At 57.4% G+C, this 18,588-nt stretch overlaps 10 protein-coding genes across 10 annotated transcripts; 6 read left to right on the forward strand and 4 right to left on the reverse strand.

Annotated features, from left to right (window-relative positions):
- Positions 1-57: 57 nt before the first annotated feature.
- On the forward strand, positions 58-3,207 carry BDY17DRAFT_298978 (uncharacterized protein). The gene is made up of 4 exons (XM_033733831.1): positions 58-593; positions 672-1,755; positions 1,809-2,566; positions 2,621-3,207. Exons 1-4 carry the CDS (start codon positions 504-506, stop codon positions 2,999-3,001), a joined length of 2,313 nt encoding a protein of 770 aa, XP_033589255.1. The 5' UTR covers positions 58-503; the 3' UTR covers positions 3,002-3,207.
- Positions 3,208-3,552: 345 nt separating this feature from the next.
- BDY17DRAFT_311119 (uncharacterized protein) lies at positions 3,553-4,383 on the forward strand (the record flags this gene model as incomplete). The annotated part of the gene is made up of 2 exons (XM_033735502.1): positions 3,553-3,595; positions 3,683-4,383. The coding sequence occupies 2 exons, from the start codon at positions 3,553-3,555 to the stop codon at positions 4,381-4,383; spliced, it is 744 nt and encodes a 247-aa protein (XP_033589256.1).
- A 205-nt stretch (positions 4,384-4,588) lies between these two features.
- BDY17DRAFT_231831 (uncharacterized protein) lies at positions 4,589-7,123 on the reverse strand (the record flags this gene model as incomplete). The annotated part of the gene is made up of 2 exons (XM_033730226.1): positions 4,589-5,067; positions 5,473-7,123. Coding segments are annotated over 2 exons (2,130 nt in total), but the record flags the coding sequence as incomplete, so codon positions are not given.
- Positions 7,124-7,891: 768 nt separating this feature from the next.
- BDY17DRAFT_251461 (uncharacterized protein) lies at positions 7,892-8,248 on the forward strand (the record flags this gene model as incomplete). The annotated part of the gene is made up of 3 exons (XM_033731175.1): positions 7,892-7,981; positions 8,055-8,115; positions 8,172-8,248. 3 exons carry the CDS (start codon positions 7,892-7,894, stop codon positions 8,246-8,248), a joined length of 228 nt encoding a protein of 75 aa, XP_033589258.1.
- A 250-nt stretch (positions 8,249-8,498) lies between these two features.
- Positions 8,499-9,083, reverse strand: BDY17DRAFT_252138 (uncharacterized protein; the record flags this gene model as incomplete). Its single annotated transcript, XM_033731228.1, has 1 exon — positions 8,499-9,083. The coding sequence occupies one exon, from the start codon at positions 9,081-9,083 to the stop codon at positions 8,499-8,501; it is 585 nt and encodes a 194-aa protein (XP_033589259.1).
- Positions 9,084-9,396: 313 nt separating this feature from the next.
- BDY17DRAFT_346736 (uncharacterized protein) lies at positions 9,397-11,028 on the forward strand (the record flags this gene model as incomplete). Its single annotated transcript, XM_033738112.1, has 1 exon — positions 9,397-11,028. One exon carries the CDS (start codon positions 9,397-9,399, stop codon positions 11,026-11,028), a length of 1,632 nt encoding a protein of 543 aa, XP_033589260.1.
- A 419-nt stretch (positions 11,029-11,447) lies between these two features.
- Positions 11,448-12,086, reverse strand: BDY17DRAFT_324958 (uncharacterized protein; the record flags this gene model as incomplete). The annotated part of the gene is made up of 1 exon (XM_033737285.1): positions 11,448-12,086. One exon carries the CDS (start codon positions 12,084-12,086, stop codon positions 11,448-11,450), a length of 639 nt encoding a protein of 212 aa, XP_033589261.1.
- A 192-nt stretch (positions 12,087-12,278) lies between these two features.
- Positions 12,279-14,292, forward strand: BDY17DRAFT_298986 (transmembrane amino acid transporter protein-domain-containing protein). Its single transcript, XM_033733832.1, has 3 exons — positions 12,279-12,977; positions 13,055-13,283; positions 13,339-14,292. Exons 1-3 carry the CDS (start codon positions 12,457-12,459, stop codon positions 14,161-14,163), a joined length of 1,575 nt encoding a protein of 524 aa, XP_033589262.1. The 5' UTR covers positions 12,279-12,456; the 3' UTR covers positions 14,164-14,292.
- Positions 14,293-14,816: 524 nt separating this feature from the next.
- On the forward strand, positions 14,817-16,179 carry BDY17DRAFT_311123 (mitochondrial carrier domain-containing protein; the record flags this gene model as incomplete). Its single annotated transcript, XM_033735503.1, has 2 exons — positions 14,817-14,852; positions 14,908-16,179. 2 exons carry the CDS (start codon positions 14,817-14,819, stop codon positions 16,177-16,179), a joined length of 1,308 nt encoding a protein of 435 aa, XP_033589263.1.
- A 1,223-nt stretch (positions 16,180-17,402) lies between these two features.
- Positions 17,403-17,933, reverse strand: BDY17DRAFT_324961 (RmlC-like cupin domain-containing protein; the record flags this gene model as incomplete). Its single annotated transcript, XM_033737286.1, has 2 exons — positions 17,403-17,696; positions 17,790-17,933. The coding sequence occupies 2 exons, from the start codon at positions 17,931-17,933 to the stop codon at positions 17,403-17,405; spliced, it is 438 nt and encodes a 145-aa protein (XP_033589264.1).
- Between the last annotated feature and the right edge of the window lie 655 nt (positions 17,934-18,588).

Consider the following 18,588-nt stretch of genomic DNA (forward strand, 5'->3'; position numbering starts at 1 on the left):
TATTCCGAGCTCCGAAGTCCGTATTGCTCTCTCCAACTCCGTAGACGACGCGGCGGATCGACGAGGCAGCCCTGCCCGACCTTTTTTACAAAACCACCAAGCCTTTCGGATTGCTGCCTGCTCTTCCCTCATGCCATTATCGTACGTTGTCCCCTCGTTGCATTTCTAGACCTTGTCTGCTTGCATATCTGATCGTCGAGCCGCGCAATCGCTTGACGTGGGCCAATTTGTCGCCTTGTGGAGCATCCTCAGGCCTCCATTTCTTCCTCACCAATCGTCACGCCATCAAGACACGTGAAGCGAGGCAGGTTGTTGCTGCCTGATCAGTACCCTTGTCGACATCACCTCTGCTCACACGCCTCTGCCGCTACACTTCATCACCTACTTCCCCATTCGGACCTTGCCTGCTCCCGCGGCGCCCTGACACGCGGTGACTCACTCGACCACGTACGCCTTCAAATCTCCGCACTCCCGCGAGGTTAACGCGTTGCTTGTCCTTTCCAATGGCTTCTGGATCGTTGGAGCAGACGTCAGACGTGTCCGGCGTGACTCCTGCCTATCGGCGCAATGGCAAGCTCTTCAGCTGTGAACCTGTATGTACCTTATCTGACTCTTTCCTCCTCCACATCTCCCCCGCCCCATCTTTGCAACATCTCTAACCATCTCCGCAGTGTCGACGTGGGAAACTCCGCTGCGACCACCGTACTCCCGTCTGCGGCCGCTGCGCACGTCGCAACAAGCCCGGCCAGTGCTTCTACCATCCCGCTCCCCTCACCAAACAGCGCTCGTCCCCAACCGCGCCGCTGCGCCCGTCGCTGCAGCCAGACCTGGCGTCGACGAGCCCGACAGACCTGCTGCCAGCTCATGACAGGTCCCCGATTGGACTGATGAGTCCGCCCAGCAGCACCACCCCCTCCATCCCGCTGCTAGACCACCACTCGTTCGCCGCCTTGTCCGCAACGTCGTTGCCCCACGCATCGCTGCTGCAATCGCCCTTGCAGCCGCCCACGGCCCCCGCCAGTGTCTACGACGATCGCAGTCTGGTTTCATCGGTATCGTACACCAGCCCCGAAGGCTCCACCATGTCCTTCCGAGACAGCAAGGCTGGCTTCTTGGGTCCCACCAGCTACAATGCCGTCTTCAGCGAGAATGCGGGCAGCATCGGTGTCATCCCCGAAGCCGATGACCACTCGCACCTGCCCCCCGTTGCAGCAGACAAGATTAAGCAAGGCGCCGAAGTGCTCAGTCTGCTTCGCGACATGCCCATCTACCAGGAATTCACCCAGCGCTGGTTCGAACTTGCCGAGGGCGCCGTCAATCTCCAGCCTACCTTTCGCATCTGGACCGAAGAGCTCTGGGCGGAGTTCGGCACCGTGCTTCAAGAAGGCAAACCAGAAGAGCTCTACAGCCTCTCGGAGCTCGTCTGGCGGAATACGCGCAAGCCCATGAACGTCCACGGCCAGATGACCGCTCGAGAATGGGCCAAAGCTCCTTCCGGCCGCAATCTACGATGGGAAGTCGTGGGCACCATTCTTAACGTCGTCGGCCTCATCGCCGTCAATCTTAGCAATTGGGACGCCATCTTTGACTCCATCATCGAGAAGTATGTCGACCGGATTACGTTCGCCGAGCGCATGCGCAAGGCGTCCGAATTCTGCCTGTGCTTTTGCTACGAGAGTGAGGTGTTGAACGACATCTACATTTCATTCATGTTTGAGGATCTCATTCTCGTCAGCTGTCTCAAAGGCGAGGCCCGTACGTACATCGTCCCCTTCTTCTCCGCCGCCTTCACACTGACACCACCGCAGATTACACGGCTTGGCAGCGGACTGGCGAAGTGTGCGACGCCATCGTAGCCATGGGTATGCACCAACTCACCGCGCCGGATGCCGATACCCCCTTCTTTCTGTGTGAGATCCGAAAGAGACTGTTTGCATCTGCCTATGGGCACGACAAGATGATCTCAACCTTCTTGGGACGCCCGCCGCGGCTATCGCACCGGTATTGCAAGATCGAGCTCCCCCTGGATCTAGCCGATGAGCAGCTCTTTTTGGAGGGCGCGGAACTCGACGCGGCGCTGGCTGAGCTGGACGTGAACGGATGGAATACCAACGGCGTTCAAGGTCGGGCCACATGGTCGCGGGTCTGGCTACAGAACATGCGAATCCGTGAAGACATCCTCGAGATCGCCCTCGGCTCTGGCGACGAGGACGTGGGAGCGCAGGCCGAGCAGATCCTCTACAAGCTCGAGCAGGCACGCTCCAGCTACCCAGACTTTATGCGCCGCACTCCGGAGCAGGTGCTTGAAGAATGCGATGCCACCTTCAACACCGCGACTCGGGTGAAAAAAGGCCGGCTCGCCAAACAGGTCACGGCCATCTTTACGCTCTGTGTGCACATCGGCATTGTACACACCGAGTTTCTGTTGCAGCGCGCGCTGGTCAACCGCAAACGCGCGGACACCCGGGCCATGATACCGAAGTCGCGACGCATGCTGAAGCTGGTGCTCCTAGCGCAATCACGCAAAGACTTCCTCCGAGACTTCCAGGGCGACATCACAGGCTTGGTGAGCATCTGCGTCCTCTCGTTATACAAGCCCTTTGCTAACCTTCGACACTAGATGGCCCTTGATGGTCTTCCGGCGGCCGGTGTGATGGCCATTGAGCTCCTGAAACAAGAACAGACGAGAATGCACACGCCCGACATCCTTCCGCGCTCCGAGACGATCCAAGACCTCAGCGTCTTCATCTCCGCGTTGGCCACCGTGAGCCCGGGCGAGGGCAGCTACTCCATCTGCAACCAGGGCCGCAAAGCCCTCAAAAAGGTGCTCGATCAGATTCTGTCGCCGATGCAAGCGCCGACGCCTGGATCGACGGAACCGCCGTACGACGACATATCGCTGTACTTCCCGACTGCCAACGACGCCGATTTCCTGCAGTGGTTGGAGAACTTTGAGTGGGATCGAAGTGTGAATCCTGGAGTGTCTCACGAGCACCAGTGAGGTGATATACGCTGGAGATCGATTGGTAAAAGCGCGGCGTTTTGGATGTCATTTGAATCGGGTATTGGGGGATGAGGGACGATTTATGAGCGCTGAGCGAGGTGAATGCCTATACCCGGTAGTCTTATAGACAGCTTTGGGATGGTTATTTGTGTTTAATCTACGCAGAGCGGCAATGCACTTCACATTAGCTCCGCCATAATGAGTCCGCCACGAGCGCCCTTTGCATTGACATTGCTACGCCCTACGCCTGTACTTCACTTCACTTGCTGGAAGCCGCGCAAGGAAAAGGCGGCAAGTGACCGCATCCGGCAAGTCCACGCGGAATGGGCATGACACACCAGCTCTGCGAGTCTGGCTATTGGTCGGAACCACGTCGGCCTTTCCACCACACCCACTTTGCTCCTTTGAAGCCATTGAGTCTTCAATACACAGTCAGTGCCGGTTGGAAAGGGGATATAAGAAGGGACCGCCACGCACAGTACCTCCATTTTCCCTCCATTGTCTTGTCTGCCTGTCTTTTTCGGTTCGCTCCCACTCCAACTCTCGCAATGGCACCCGTACCAATCTACCAACCCGATGAGAGGAGCAAAGGTGTGCGGTTGAACAAACGAAGTATGTGATGTACAACCAATCCTCCACGTAGCAAAACACAACAAATACTAACTGCCACCCCTCCAGCCCACCACCAACAAGAACTCGTCCAAACAATCATAAACGACTGTCCAATCCTGCACGTCTCCTTCACCGCACCATTGAAGTCCGGCCCACCCTTCCCCACCATCCTGCCCATGCTCGGCGCAATCGGGCAATCGCCCGACGACGACGAGCCGCACATCTACCTGCACGGCTCGAGCGTGGCGCGCCTCTTCAAGCTCACGAGCGGCGGCGAAGTCGCCCTCTCCGTCTGCGCCACCATCCTCGACGGCTACGTGATGGCGCTCGCCCCCTTCCACAACAGCTGCAACTACCGCTCCGCCGTCGCGTTCGGGTACGGCCAGCTCATCGACGACCAGGCCGAGATTGAATTCGCGCTGCGCCTCATTACTAACAACTCCATGCCTGAGCGCTGGGAGAACAGCCGCAGCCCGCCGACGAAGGTGGAGTTCGAGTCGACGGGCGTGCTGAAGGTGCGCATTGAGACGGCGTCGGCGAAGGTGCGCGCCGGCGGGCCCAGCGACGACAAGCCGGATATGACGAATGCGGATGTTGCTGACAAGACGTGGGTCGGCGTTGTGCCTGCGTATCAAACCCTCGGTGAGCCGGTCGCAGCTGAGTATAATCGCGTCAAGGAGGTCCCCGAGTATATCGCGGACTGGGTGGCGGATGCGAACTCCATCAATGAGCAGCGAGCGATAGATGCAATGGAGGAGAGTGGGTGAAGCTTGGAGTGAATTTTCGTCGTTGATTTACACGGACAGTAAGAGCGTGTGCTCTGTTCTAGACTTTTTATGTACTTTGACTGGTGAGCGGCCTGGTCATGCTCCGCCGCCGGCTATCAACATAATTACTCCGCCTCCTCGATCGTTTCTCGCCCACGATGGCCAGCCCACTCTTCTGCCACTCGCGCTGCTTCATGGGAATCAAGCGTTTCTCGGTAGTAAACTGCCTCTCAGACATCTGGCCCAGCCACCGCCTCACATCGACAAACGTCCTCCGCTTCAAATCGACGGAGCGATAGACGCCAAAGAACTTCAAGGCGAGCAACTTCATGTTCGCCCCCGGCTGTAGCAGCGCCGGATGAATCCAATCGACCAGGCTCGGCCACACTTCATTCGCGTGCCGGATGTAGTGCACTAGACTCAGGCGATTCAAGCGTCGCGCACGGTTGTTGCGCCCGAGAACCGAGAAGGCCGGACCGAAGAGAACCCACATCCGTTGGCGGAAGGCCCGGCGTACTGCGGCAATTTCGACAGGGACGCCTCGGGATCGAAGCCGCAGGAGCAATTCCAGCCCTCGAGCCCAGTCTTCCGTGGGTTTCGGTGACGTGCGGGTGGGCTCTCCGAAGTCTTCCAGGAGCGTTGCGGTGGGTGGTCTGGTGCGCGGCTCCAGGTCTTGCACGGGTTCTAGAGTGCGCGGCTTGGGAGGCTCAATGCGTGTCAGATATTCAGAAAGGTGCGCGGTAGGTTGAGATATGATGGAATCTCGATGGGCTCCTGTGAGTCCTTGCACAAGCTCGGCGGCCGATGACGAGCTAGAAGTCTTTGTCAGGTCTCCAGGTGGTTCCGCGGCGATTGTTTTGCTGCGAGGCTCGTAGTCTGAGCTATGTCCAGTGGGCTTCGCAATGGAGATTGGGCTGGCAGTTCGAATAGGATGGTTCATAGCTTCTGCAGTAGGCAGTGGGCGGAGGGGCTTATAATCCACGAGCTCTCCCGGCTGCTTCTGCTTGCCTTGCGAGCTCAGAGGCCCGAAGGTGTCTGCCAGAAGTTTCTCGGCTGGTAGCGCGTAAGGGTCCATGCTCAACCGTCTACGCTCAACAGCCCAGTTGAAGCCCCATGTAAGCAACGCTTGCTGCGTAGTCGTATTGAGGACGTGGTAAAGCGTGCGCTTGTAGTGACGGAACCCCTTTGGGGCGCGACGCTGCTCCTCCGGGTCTGTCAGACGGTAGTGGTTGCATAGCCAGTGCACAAAGCGCTCCACCTCATCCCAGCGGTTCTCCATCCCGAATCGTTTAAGCAACTCCAGCCAGACCTCGGGGTGCACGGGCGTGCCAGCCTCCGAGGACTCCATGAGAGTTCTCGTTACGAACAAGACGTCATCATGTATGTGTGCCTGCCGGTGCCCCTTTACTTGTCGCCGTCCCGGATTTCGCTGACGAAGCACGTGCCGCATGATATGATGAATCACATCACTGTGCATCGGGATCCTGAGTTTTTGCATGTCCGCAACGATTCTCGTCACAGGTAGACCGTGCTGGAGCTGTGCATGGTGCTTCAAGAACTGATTCCACGCCGAGAATGCGGCTTCGGGACCATGGAAGGAGAGGGCAACAAGCGCGGTATGGGCGCGCGACCATTCCTGCTTCTCGAGAGCAGTAGCCAGAGCCGATTCCTGGAGGGACGGATTGTTGTAGGCTTCAACGTCTTGATCCGGTGTAAGGAGGACCTGCCAGAGGCCTATGCTTTGTTCTACGCTGGCTTTCAGCACCATTTGACAGTATACTTCGTGGCCGATTCGTATTCCAAGTGATTTCAAGGTGTCGAGCTTCTTCCGAAATTCGTCGGACGACTCGACACGCACGGCCAGTTCTCGCACGGCTAACGGGCGTAAGGTTTGAACACCGAGAGTGTATAAACCTTTCAAAATAAAGTCGACGGAGAACATGCGAGTGGCGAGCAGACGCGCGCAGAAGTGATCGCTGACCTCCTTGGGTCGAATTCCATGCACGTCGCCCATGATGACGTTCATGGCTTCCCTGTTTATCTTCGGCCATGCAACCTGGGGCTGCGATGGAGCGTTCTTGTCCGTCCGCGAGGGCGAATTGCGACGCGATTGAACCATCGGGAGAGATCTGTCGCCATCCAAGTCGAAAAGGCGCTGGACGCCGGAGCTGGAGAAGAATTCCGTACTAGGGGCATCGCCAGCAGCTAGGCACATCTGATGCAGGAAGAGCGCCTTCGCCTCGTCACCATTTGTCAAGGCAACGAGAATGCATTGGTCGTACAGATCTCGCTGGCCACTGGACTCGTATATCGTCTTCAGAGCGCACAATGCCTCATTACCAAGTGGGCTCTGCAATGCGGCGTCAAGGATTGTGAGAACAGCAGAACCGGGCGGCTGGAAACCAGCTCTGCGAAGACGTTTGTGCCATTTCACGATAACTCGGGCGGAGGGTGTGGAGGGCGAGCGAAAGAAAGGAGTCAACACGCATTGGTATATGGCGGGGTAGGTTTGTCCAGTGTTCTTTCTCAGAGCTTTCGCGTAGTTGATGATCTTCACCAGCAGTCCGTTCCATTGGGGTTCATCCTCGATCGAGCCAGGGCTCAGCAATATTGTCCATGCGATGGTCGCGTGTAGTCCAGATGTCGGCAACTGCACTCTATGCGCTGCCATAGTTCGCCATACTTTCGCGACAGCGTCATGCCCTTGTTGTTGGTGTTCACGCTGCAGAACCCGAATCCACGATATGGCGTTACTTTCATCTTGTAGAGCCTGGTCTGCCCGTGGTGATTCCTCCGCTGGGCTATCACTAGAGACCAAGCGCACTTTTCCAAACGCATAGCTTGCATCCTGCTCTTTCCTACTGGCCGCTTTGCCGGCAGAATGGGTAGCCTGTCCGGGACGCACGCGAGAGGTAGACGATTCGCTGGTTTCGGCTGCGAGCTGATCGTTTGTCGACAAGTGCAGAGTTGATGAGGTTCGTAGCCGAGGACGGAGATGCTTGTTCAGGAGGGCTGGTCGCTGAGGGGAGTGAGCTGGACCGGTCGCCGTCAGTAGACGCCGGAGAAAGCAGGTGGTGGTTGGCTTTGCGAGCCATTGATCGAGTGAAGGGCGCATGGCGGTGCGCTCATGGCAAAGCGGCCTCTATCTGGAGCCATGTCATCAATGCTCCGACTCAAAGCAGCAGTGTCGAAGGCATGAGATGCATTGGCGCAACACGCGATCATAAAGCCATGGGGATGTCGAGACGTCGGATGTCGTGGTCCGAGCTTCCACGCCAAGCTTTTCGGATGGCTCCGCGAGCTGCTGCCGTCTGCAACTGCACCTTCTCCCGACAGCTTCCTGCTCTGCTTCAACATCCTCCGCCCTTCGAATACCGCCGACTCCTTCAGCCATGCGTCCGACACTCATCAGGCGGGCAGGGTAAGTTTCCACCCACACGAAGTCGCATTGCTTCATGCCATTGGGCTGTTCGCGCACTTCCGGCACCCACTAACACCCTGTCGCAGGATGAACTTCCCAGGCCTCAATGCCCGAAACGACGTGCCAAAGTGGCAAAGACTACATCAGACTCATGACGGACTCCGGCAGTGGGAAAAGGTGCGTTGGAGAAAGACGGCAGAGAATGGCGAGGGGTGGAAGCGATCCTCAGACTGACACATTCCTCCATCAGGGCCCGCGCGCCAAAGCCATGTTGTACCCTTACTACGCTCTCTTGATCTTCACCACCACAGGTACGTGCGGCAACGACGAGGACATCTGCTGTCGGTGCTGACCATTCGCCGTGCAGGTGCCATGTACATGATGACGAGGAAAGTGCTTGGCTACAACACCGTGTGGGAGCCGAGCAAGAAAGAGGAGAGCTAGACGGGCAGAGAGAGGTCTTCCGGGCCTGCAGGAGAACATTGGAAGTCTGTACATAAGACAGAGGCATACTCGGAATCCAACTGGTCCTCGCAAGTGAACTCCGTGCGATCAAGGCTCATTGCATTTCATTTGTGACAGTAGCACCCCGAGGTGTTTCTCGTGCTACCAAGTGACATGTGGTCAAGTCAATGGCAGATTGGGTATCATTAATCGCTACGTCCTGTCGCGTACACTACACTCTCGGCCCTTCCTACCTACTATCGTCAATCTTGATCTCAAAGATCTCCCCCGCTAGCTTCTTCACACTGTCATCCTGCACCTCTGCGAGCGCCCCCTTGATGCCCTCCAGCGTCTCACGCTTTACTCCACCCCGATCTCTTGAGTACACGTCGATCCCGGCCGGGGTGAACAGGGTCTTCGCAAACATCGTCACCACATACTTGTTCCCCGTGCCCTCCTCTTCGCCCCAACTCAGAATCTCCCAATGGCTGCTCGCAATCATCAGCCACCCTTTGCCCCGCCAGTCCCATTCCCCTCTGCTGTCCCCCGCTCCAGCAACCTTATCCACACCCTCGACTTTGGACACCTTGTCGCTCTTGAGGCTTTGATATGTGACGAGGTCGTCGAGGCGGTCGGTGTTCTCTTTCGCTACCGAAGGATCGTTGGGTTCGAGAGCCGTGTACTTGATGCGCACGTTGCGTTTACTCTTCCACATGGGCAGCGTGGAGTGCGTGACGTGCCATTCCTCGCTGAGCCAGGGAATCGATGGATTTCGGTATTCCGGTGGCACTTTGGCGGAGGAAAAGGTGGGCGGTCGTAGAATGAGGGAGGCCATTTCGTTGTTTGTTGAAGAGTAGTTGCCACTGTTGAGTGACGGGCCTACGTTAGATTACATGTTGTACTCTTTGCAGGAGGATACGGAAGAGTGAGCATCCGGATTGCACGTCAGTGGTGAGGACTAGGGTTAGGGTTGAGCGCCGACGTTGACGGTCACGATGACTGCATGTCGATTGATCCGCCACTCCCTTCGTGCAAACATCACGAACCTTGTTGACTCACCCGTGAAACGACGATCTGAATACAAGACTATAGATTTGGACGCTCACGCATACCTCTGTCCCGGATCTGGTGTGTCGCCATTCTTACGTATGCCCAAAAAGCGGACATACAACTTCAAACCACTCCAAGGCTCTTCGTCGAAACCCTTTGCAGCACAACATGGGCATGAACCGACAAGTACCGTCAACGAACGCCTCAGCGAGCTGCGCAAAGTTGAGGCCAAAGATGCCGAAGCGAAGAAACGACAACTAGCCGAGTCCGTGGCTCAGAGGTCAGTGCCGCCTGCAGTCCGCGATATCCTGGGCTTCCTTGCCTCTGCTCCGCCCAAGCCCAAGGCGAATTTGAGGATGCGGGAGAGGGAGAGGAGGCGAACACCTGGTCCCGCTCCTCCGAAGAGCTGGCTGGCGGGGGGTGGTTGTCGTCAGTCTTTGAGGCTTCATCAGAAAGCTGATGCCGCTGGGCGCAGGAGGTCGATGCCGTTGTTAAGATTCGCCCGTCTCGCGGGTCTGGAAGACGATGCCGTCGATGAAAGACCATCGACCCTCAGCCATCTCGCTCTGAAGTCTCTTGCCGAAGCATGGGATCTGCTGGAACCGGCGGACCACGCCCTCCTGGTGGACGTACCGTTACGACTCCGGCTGAGACTTATATCTTATGTCGGGGGTATGGGTTCCACGATCGATGCCTCTACCTTGCAGATACTCCTCCAGGGCAGCGATCCGGTAACGTGTCTCGATCTTGCTGGCCTGCTTGGGCAGCGCAATCTCAGCGTGAGACGGTTAAGCAAGCTGCTCGAATCTATGCAATTGCCCTCGGCCGCCGAAGACACTAAAGACGCCATCGTCGAGTCCTGGGACATTGCCGAATCCTTTCAATCGGCGCTGACACTGGGCCTTCCGACTGCAAGATTCGCCAATCTAACACATCTCTGTCTATCCCACCCCAACCCAACAGTCTCATGGCGAGACCTCCTGCACCTCTCAAAATCGATCCCTCAAATCACCCACCTCTCACTAGCATATTGGCCCCGTCCAACACTAACCCCAAATCTCTCCACCACCATCGTGGCAAGCCAACACAGTCCCGATGTCACGGCCGGCGGCTCGCACTACTACTCCAACCTCGACGACGACCTGAGCGAGCCCACTTCACTTCTCCGCCAACTAAGCACCCACCTTCTCTGTCTGCAGTGGCTCGACGTCGAAGGCTGTGAAGACTGGGCACCGGCGCTGGGGAGATTGGCGTCCTCCTCCGACGATGTGCAAGTAGTCTTCGCTGGAGACGACGAGTGGTCAACGTCCACGAGGCACACCCCCACGCCCTGCGTTTTCACCTCCAACTGGAAGAACCTACACTACGTCCGCTGCACTCAAGGCTGGGTGCCGACGTTGGCAGGCATAAGCGGACAAGCGGAGCGCACACGCGGCTCCGGCATCATCGACATGGTGATAGTCCAGGACGTGATGAAATATCTCGGCGACATCGCAGCGGACAACAACGTGCTTGCCGGTGGCATCGATGCTGGGAGTTCATACCCGACAAACTGGGATACGCAGCTGGATACGGAGAAGAAGAGGGCGCGCATCTGGTTGGAGAGGGAGTGTCGGCTGACGTATGCGTGTATGCAGATTCACACTGCGCGGCGGGCGCGCGGGTTGAAGGGGGTGGAGATGGATCTGGGGTGGATTCGACGACATAGTCCGCCCAAGATCAACAGATAGGATTTCTTGGAATACGATGAATGAAGTTACCATCGATCTGCGCTACACGGAGCTGCTACTTCCTGATCTGCGTGCCTGTTCGACGTGCGTTAGTCGGGGACTGGCGAAAGAAGTGCGGCGCCGCACGTACCTCGATTGATCTCGCGGACATGAATTGGCGGTCGCACCCGTCGCCATATTTTCATGCGCGACGCAGACCGGGTTCTGTTTGTTGGCATAATGATCGAGGGTCGAGCTGAAGCGCATCCTATCGAGGTCGTGACGGGCCTACATGGTGAAGCATTTCAGCCGGTCACGGCACCTGATTGTAAAGTCGGCCAAAACTTGGTTACACGCTGGGAGGTTGCAGAGAATGCATTCGCAAGGCCTCCAGAATATCGAGAGACGAGACGACTCCCATGGTCAGAAGGCTCGTCCGCTCAGACAGGAGCCTCCTCCCGCTTCTTAGCAGCTTCACGTCTGCGCACCGCGATCTCGACGGCGCGTAACCGCTCCTCCCAGTCCGCCCACCGCTCCCCCATGCCCAATACGCCGCTTTCGTACCAGGACTCCACGACTCTAGCGCTCCGCAGCCTCAGATCCGCAAGCTCGCTCGCCTGCGAGTCCTGCTTTGCCAGTGCCTTTTCGATGCGCGGGCCGAGTGCGACCATCCTGGTTGCCTGGGCGGGGTCTGGAATCGACGTCTCCTGGAGTTGAGGTAGTTTGTTGGAAAGGGAGAGGTAGAGCTGAGAATTTGCGAGGACGAGTGAGAGCAATGAGGCGGGTTGCAGGGAGATGGGGAGATTGGTGGAGTCGCGCACGTGGAAGAGATCGGGGTGTCTCGCGTGCAGGGAGAGCACGTCGTTGACGGTGGTCGACTTGGCCGCGAGGGATTGCAGCGAGCGTTCCAGTGATTTCAGCCGTGCGATGGCGGGACCTTTCGTCTCGCTCGTGCCTGCTGCCGCCTGTGTTTCGTGATCTGCTGCGGATTGGTCGCCATTGAGCGCGAAGTCAAGAATCCGGAGGCGTTCTTCGAGGAGTGACAGGGTGTCTGTTGTCACTTCCGATTGCAACGCCATGGTAGGAGAGACCGTTGCGCACACATGGGTTGCATCTAGGTCAGATGTGTTTTGAGGTTGTTATCGAGACGCGCTTGCATATGTCGTGGTGTCAAGACGGCATGTCGAGAAATAGAGTTTTGCCTGTCGCGGACGGACCCGGACGGGGCAAGTGCGCCACCTCATCGTCAGACTTCCGCCAGCGCTCCACGACTCTCTTCCATCTTCACATTGAACAGCGTCCTCTGCACTCCTCGGGACCGTACGGTCGCTACACCCCGAATTCGCCTTCTTGGATCCTCCCACACCATCGCATATCCCCTGATGGTGCCGCGGTGACGCCAACGAACGACACGGCACTCAGTTTGGTTTCCGTCTTCTGCCCTTCACCATGCCTTCATACTCCTCCCTCTCCCCTCCGAGCAGCGAGCAAAACGCCGGCCGATCTCCCTCTCAAGACAGCCACGCCCGCCGGCGCAATAACACCAAGCGAGGCGGCACGGCAGGCAACGCATCATGGGGGTCCTCCGTCGTCAACCTGGTCAACACCATCGTCGGCGCCGGTGTGCTGGCCATGCCGCACGCCATGGGCAACATGGGAGTATTATTGGGGGTCATTGTCATACTGTGGTCCGGCTTGACGGCGGGGCTCGGGCTCTACCTGCAGACGAGATGTGCGCGATACCTTGACCGAGGCACCGCGTCCTTCTTCGCCCTCAGTCAGATGACGTATCCCAATGCTGCCGTGCTGTTTGATGCGGCCATCTCCGTCAAGTGCTTTGGAGTCGCAGTCTCGTATCTGATCATCATTGGAGATTTGATGCCCGGTGTGGTGAGGGGCTTCGCTCATGCCGACCAGCTTGGATCCGCAGCATTTCTTTTGGACCGACGGTTCTGGATCACAGCTTTCATGTGAGTCTCCACTGCGCATGCGACTTGAGATCTCCTCCGCATCATGAGACCGGGCATTGATGCTAATCGCCGTGCAGGATCATCGTGATACCCTTGTCGTTTCTTCGCAGACTGGACAGCTTGAAGTACACATCTATCATTGCATTGTTCGCCATTGCCTATCTGGTGGTCCTTGTGGTCTACCACTTCGCATCGGGAGACACGAGACCGGTCAGAGGGGACATCTACTGGCTTCAATGGCAAGGGCTCATTCCTACGCTGGGAAGCTTCCCTGTGATCGTCTTCGCATATACTTGCCATCAGAATGTATGTTGCCGTTCTCGCCCTGCACCTTACTGCACCCCATGCTAACCAGCGACAGATGTTCTCAATTTTGAACGAGATTCGCGACAACAGCCCATTCCGAACAACGGGGGTCGTGCTCGCATCCAACGGGATGTCGGCCAGCATCTACGTCTTGGTGGCGGTCACCGGCTATTTGTCTTTCGGGAGCAACATCATCGGCAATATCGTTGCTCAATACCGACCATCCGTCTTCTCTACCATCGGCAGGGCGGCGATTGTGGTTCTGGTCATGTTCAGCTACCCACTGCAAATCCACCCATGCCGAGCAAGCGTGGACGCAGTCAGCAAATGGCGACCCAAGCAACTGCGATCCAAGCAAAGCTCCGACGAGCTCACTCCGGCCTCTGGCAGTCCGAGCCGTAGCTCTCTCTTGAACAAGAAGGTCGTCATTCAGCCAAAGGCCGCGGAAATGAGCGAGCTTCGATTCGCCATCTTCACCACCGTCATCATCATCTTGAGCTATATCGTCGCCATGACGGTGTCTAGTCTGGATCGCGTGCTCGCATACGTCGGCAGCACTGGATCGACCTCGATCTCTTTCATTCTCCCCGGCCTGTTCTACTACAAGATCAGCAGCCCAGACTCCCCGCATCACCAACGACTACTCAAAGATGAAGACGACGAGGACTACGACGGCAGCTCGGGCTCGGAGGACGGAAGCACGCATTCGTCTGCGAACGCAGGCAATTCATCATGGAGAGACAGCTGGAGACAAAAAGTGCGCGGGAGGCAGTGGAGCAGGGAACTGTTGCGGAAAGCCAGCTTGGCCCTGGCGATCTATGGCGTGCTGGTCATGGTCGTGTGCTTAGTCACCAATACCTTTTTCGTCGTGGCAAATTGATGAAGGGGACTGCGTTGTGGCTTGCATAGTAGCGATTCGAATAGATTTTAGAAGCCTCTGCCTGGTTGTGAGTGGTGCAACAACAGGGAGCAAATGCATCTCATAGCTAATGATTCGGTGCCAACCCCGCTCTCTTGAGTGTACTTCACAAGATGGACCCTTCTCCAACGGAACGAGCGGATGGAAGGAGATGCAGGTGTGCTGTACAAGCCGTCCGAGCAAGGAAGGAGAGGCACTTTCCAATGTGGAAGTGGAGTGCTTGCTCCACCTCAAACGCCACGAATCCGGGGTAGCTCTCGGGACGGGCAAGCTTGGCTCCCTCGGTCCACGCCTCGCCGGCCACATCCCTGTCTGACGTAGCCAATTCATCCACTCGCATCCACCTCGACGCTCCAACCACGTCCTCCGACCGTGATGACCGCTTGAGCTTCTCCTCATTCTCTACAAGTTACACGCCTCTCGCCCCTCTTTGTGCCGCTCTTGGACGTGCAGCTTGGATATCGCGCTGCTGTTGCCTCTGCCGCTACATTGGACGTGAGCTGCTTCGACCTCTTCGACTTTGACTCTCTCTTGCTCATCTGACCTCCCCCGGACAACAGTTCTAGATTGAAGCCGTTGCAAGAGCCAGATTCTCACTATTGGAACGTATCAAGATGTCGGACGATCTTGGCCAGTACACGGCGCAAGTCGTGAGTTAGCCGCCATCCCCTTCTCCTCACCCCATGCTAAGACTTCCCTCACCAGGATGCGTTCACCCGCTACCACCTCGAACAGGAACAAGGTGGCCGAGGCTCCTTGGGCCTGGGTCCCGCTCTGCCAGCTCTAGGCCATGCATTGTCGGGCAGCGTGGCGACCGCGTCGGCCAAATCCCTGCTCTACCCTCTGAGCCTCGTCATCACCCGACTCCAGGTGCAGCGCCAATTGAGGCAGAAGGGCGAGGCGAACAGCGCGGCCAGAAGTGCGGACAAAGAGTATGATGGCTTATTTGACGCCGCACGCAAAATCCACAAAACCGAAGGCGGCATCGGCGCTTTCTACACCGGCGTGGCGGGAGATGTGTCGAAGGGCATATTGGACTCCTTCTTATTCTTCCTGGCGTACAACTACATCCGGCAGGCAGAGCACAAGCGCAATGGAGGCAACAGAATCCCCGTGGTGAAGGAGCTGGCCGTGGGCGTTGCTGCCGGCTCGTTTTCGAAGTTCTTCACTTCGCCCATTGAGAACATCGTCACGCGGCAACAGACCGCTGCGCTGGTGAACGCTCGCGATCCCAACTCTGGCTCCGACCCGGCGTCGGTGCGGGACATTGCCCGCCAAATCTACAACGAGCGCGGTCTCGCGGGCTTCTGGTCGGGCTATGGCGAAGCAGTCATGCTGACCCTCAACCCCGCCATCACTTTTGCCGTCGATAATGTTCTTACGCGTCTGCTCCCGCGAGAGCAGCGCGAGAGGCCCACTCCGGGCATGACTTTCTTGCTCGCGGCGCTGTCCAAAGCCATTGCAACCACCATCACCTACCCGGCCATGCTGGCCAAGTCTCGCGCGCAAGTGTCGGGCGGCATCGGCAGCGAGGAAGAGGAATCGCTGGAGGAGGAGAGCATGGAGTTGCTGGAGAAGCCCAGTCTGAACGCGACGCCGCAACGGCGCAAGGTCAAACGCGGCCTGGAGCGCGTCTTTTCCATCTTCGCCGCGCAGTACGCCATTCTCGTCGCGCTGCGCAAGATCTACCGTGAAGAGGGCGTGGCCGGGCTGTACTCGGGCGTGGAGGCCGAGGTGCTCAAGGGCTTCATCCAGCACGGCTTCACGATGATGGTCAAGGAGCGGGCGCAGGTGGCGGTGCTGCAGAGCTACTATCTGCTGCTGAGGCTGACGAAGCAGTGGCCGGAGGAGCTGAAGAAGGCGCAGGATGGGGCGAGGGAGTTGGTGGATGAGGCGGGAGAGCGCGCTTCGAACCTGGGCGAGACGGTCACCGAGGGGGCGAGGAGGGTTGCGGAGAGGGCGACGGGGAGGGAATGAGGGGGAATGAGGCCGCTGGACTGGTATGGGATTGTTGATCTTCACGGGCGTGTGCGTATGTGCTGTTTCCTATCGCGTTGTGATGTCCGAATGGCGAAATGGTGTGAAATTCACGAGAATGTCGACGAATCGTGGTCACGGGGATGAATGAAAAGCGAATGATCGCATTCCTCGTTTCCTCTCTATTCTTGATTGATCAATGTGATGAAGAAAACATCGGAATCACGGATAGATACTACGAGGCCCTTTTCAACACTCAGTCAGTTTTCGACGGGTCGGCGGAAGACCATCCACGTGACTTACGGGGCGTAACAATAATAACCAGAGCCATCTGGATTTGCCACGCAACTTCCAGTATAGCCTTGAACCTCACATACACATCCGTTTATAAATTGATTATAGTCGCAGCTCGAAACTGGTGGGGTAGGGCAGGCAGTCGACGAAGACGTCGATGTGCTCGTCGTACTAAGAGTACCTAGATCAGACCGCACGCACTGGAGAAGAAGAGAGAAGGCGCCGCGCCCGACTCACGTCGTCGTTGCTTTGGTGCTGGTCGTTTTCGACGTCGTGCAGGGCTTCGGCGGGTGGTGCTTGCCTTTGGGGGGCCAGCCACCCGGCCCAGCCAATACTGTCGCCGCGAAAGGCAGAAGGAGAAGGGGAAGCTTCATTCTAAAGTGAAGTTGAGGCCGAGTCGATGGGGCTCAAGACGAAGCCCGCGGCATTGCCACCGCTTTATATATCTACATGAGCACCTTGACTAGGATCGTGGCATCGTCGAGCCTATCCGTGGTAATGGCGGGTCCAGATGGATGCCTTTGCTCTCGCACCGCCTATCTGCTCCGTGGGCGGGTAATCCCATGCCCCTAGAGGGAAGCTTGAGCTGATTTGAGGGGTTGTCATTCGCCAGGACGGCCGTAAATTAGCATCGCCAAGCTTGATTCATGCATGGCCAGGTCCAGATGAGCGCCCTTGCTTTGTGATCACTGTTTGCTCCGCGGAGCGCGAGACCGGCGACGTTCTCAGAGGAGGAGGGGGGGAAACGGGAGAAGATGGCACGGTGCTTCACGACGAAGGAGATGCCAACAAAGCTTCTGAACTGTCTGGACTCTGCATGAACGTGCCTGTTCGTAATCGGTCATATTACATAGGAATGGCTTGACTTTGCGTGTAAGATTGCTGAGCTGTAAAGGAAAGCTGGGATGATTGCATTACTCGTTCCCATTCTACTTCTTCGCCTTGTAGTCCTCGTCGGACACGGGCTCTAACCAGTCCACAGCGCCGTGCGCGTGCACGAAGTGGCTCATCATGGACTCGTCGTCGGCGCCATGCCAGTGCTCCGTGCCGGGCGGACACCAGACTGTGTCGCCGACGCGCAGGCGCTTGGGCTTGTCGCCGCGATCGCAGACCCAGCCGCTGCCGGACAGGACTTTGATGAGCTGCCCGCCTTCGTGCGTGTGCCTGGCTCCCACAAAATTAGTCGTCAGCCAGCAGAACCAATATGCTTCCTTCAAGCCGGACTTGCCAGTTAGTACGGGCGCAGGGAGTCTGCTTCGCTGATTAGAGTGCGATGGAACCTGGCAGCGGGTGGAGAAGGCAGGTCATGGACGTACAAAGGTGACGTTGGCAATAGTATTCTGCTTGTCGTTGAAGATGGAGTCGAGCCAGACGTCGCCGGTAAAGCGGTTGTCCGGGCCTTTGGACGTGCTGTTACCTTCCTTGCGCGAGTTGGCGACGAAGATCATTTTAGGGGCCATGTCTGCTGTGTGAAACTCCTCGAATGACTACTGGGCGATTGTGACTTCAAGGTGGTTTCGCAATGGGCGGGTTGTGAGGCGAGGTGAAACGGGATGGAGATCCTTCATCGGCGTCTGATGTCATTGTCAAGGGGGGGACCGAGGGGGAGGATTGTCTCGTGATGAACGTTGGATGTACTATTACATTGTCTGAATTGATCTAACTGAGCACATCTTCAGACACATGGCGTCAGGTGCAACGTCTTCAGCCCCGTGGCAATCACGAGATCGTGTGGACGAGGAAGCCTTCGTCTCTTCGACAATGCCGTCGTAGTCCTAACCTCATATCACCGCATCAATCTGGGCTTTGCGCTTAGCATGACCTCACCCTGCATGCCGCCGCCGCACGGCTAAAGCAAAACCACCCGGCCCTTTCGCAACGGCCGCTTGACATCCCACTGTGCATGACGGCACGGAAGCTTAAACTCGTCGGCGCAGACTCACTACACGTCCCTCGAGTCCTGGGAGCACTCCCTCGAGTACTCGCGATTCGACGAGGCCGCTCCTCTGTCTACCAACCTGACCTGACGTATCATCCCTCGTCGCCAGCAAGCGACTGCCAAGAAGACAAGCAGGGCGCAACCCTTCGACTCGCTCCACCTCCTTCGCCCTGCTT

This window comes from Neohortaea acidophila (genome assembly GCF_010093505.1).
Source record: "Neohortaea acidophila strain CBS 113389 unplaced genomic scaffold BDY17scaffold_6, whole genome shotgun sequence".
NCBI classification, from domain to species: domain Eukaryota; kingdom Fungi; phylum Ascomycota; class Dothideomycetes; order Mycosphaerellales; family Teratosphaeriaceae; genus Neohortaea; species Neohortaea acidophila.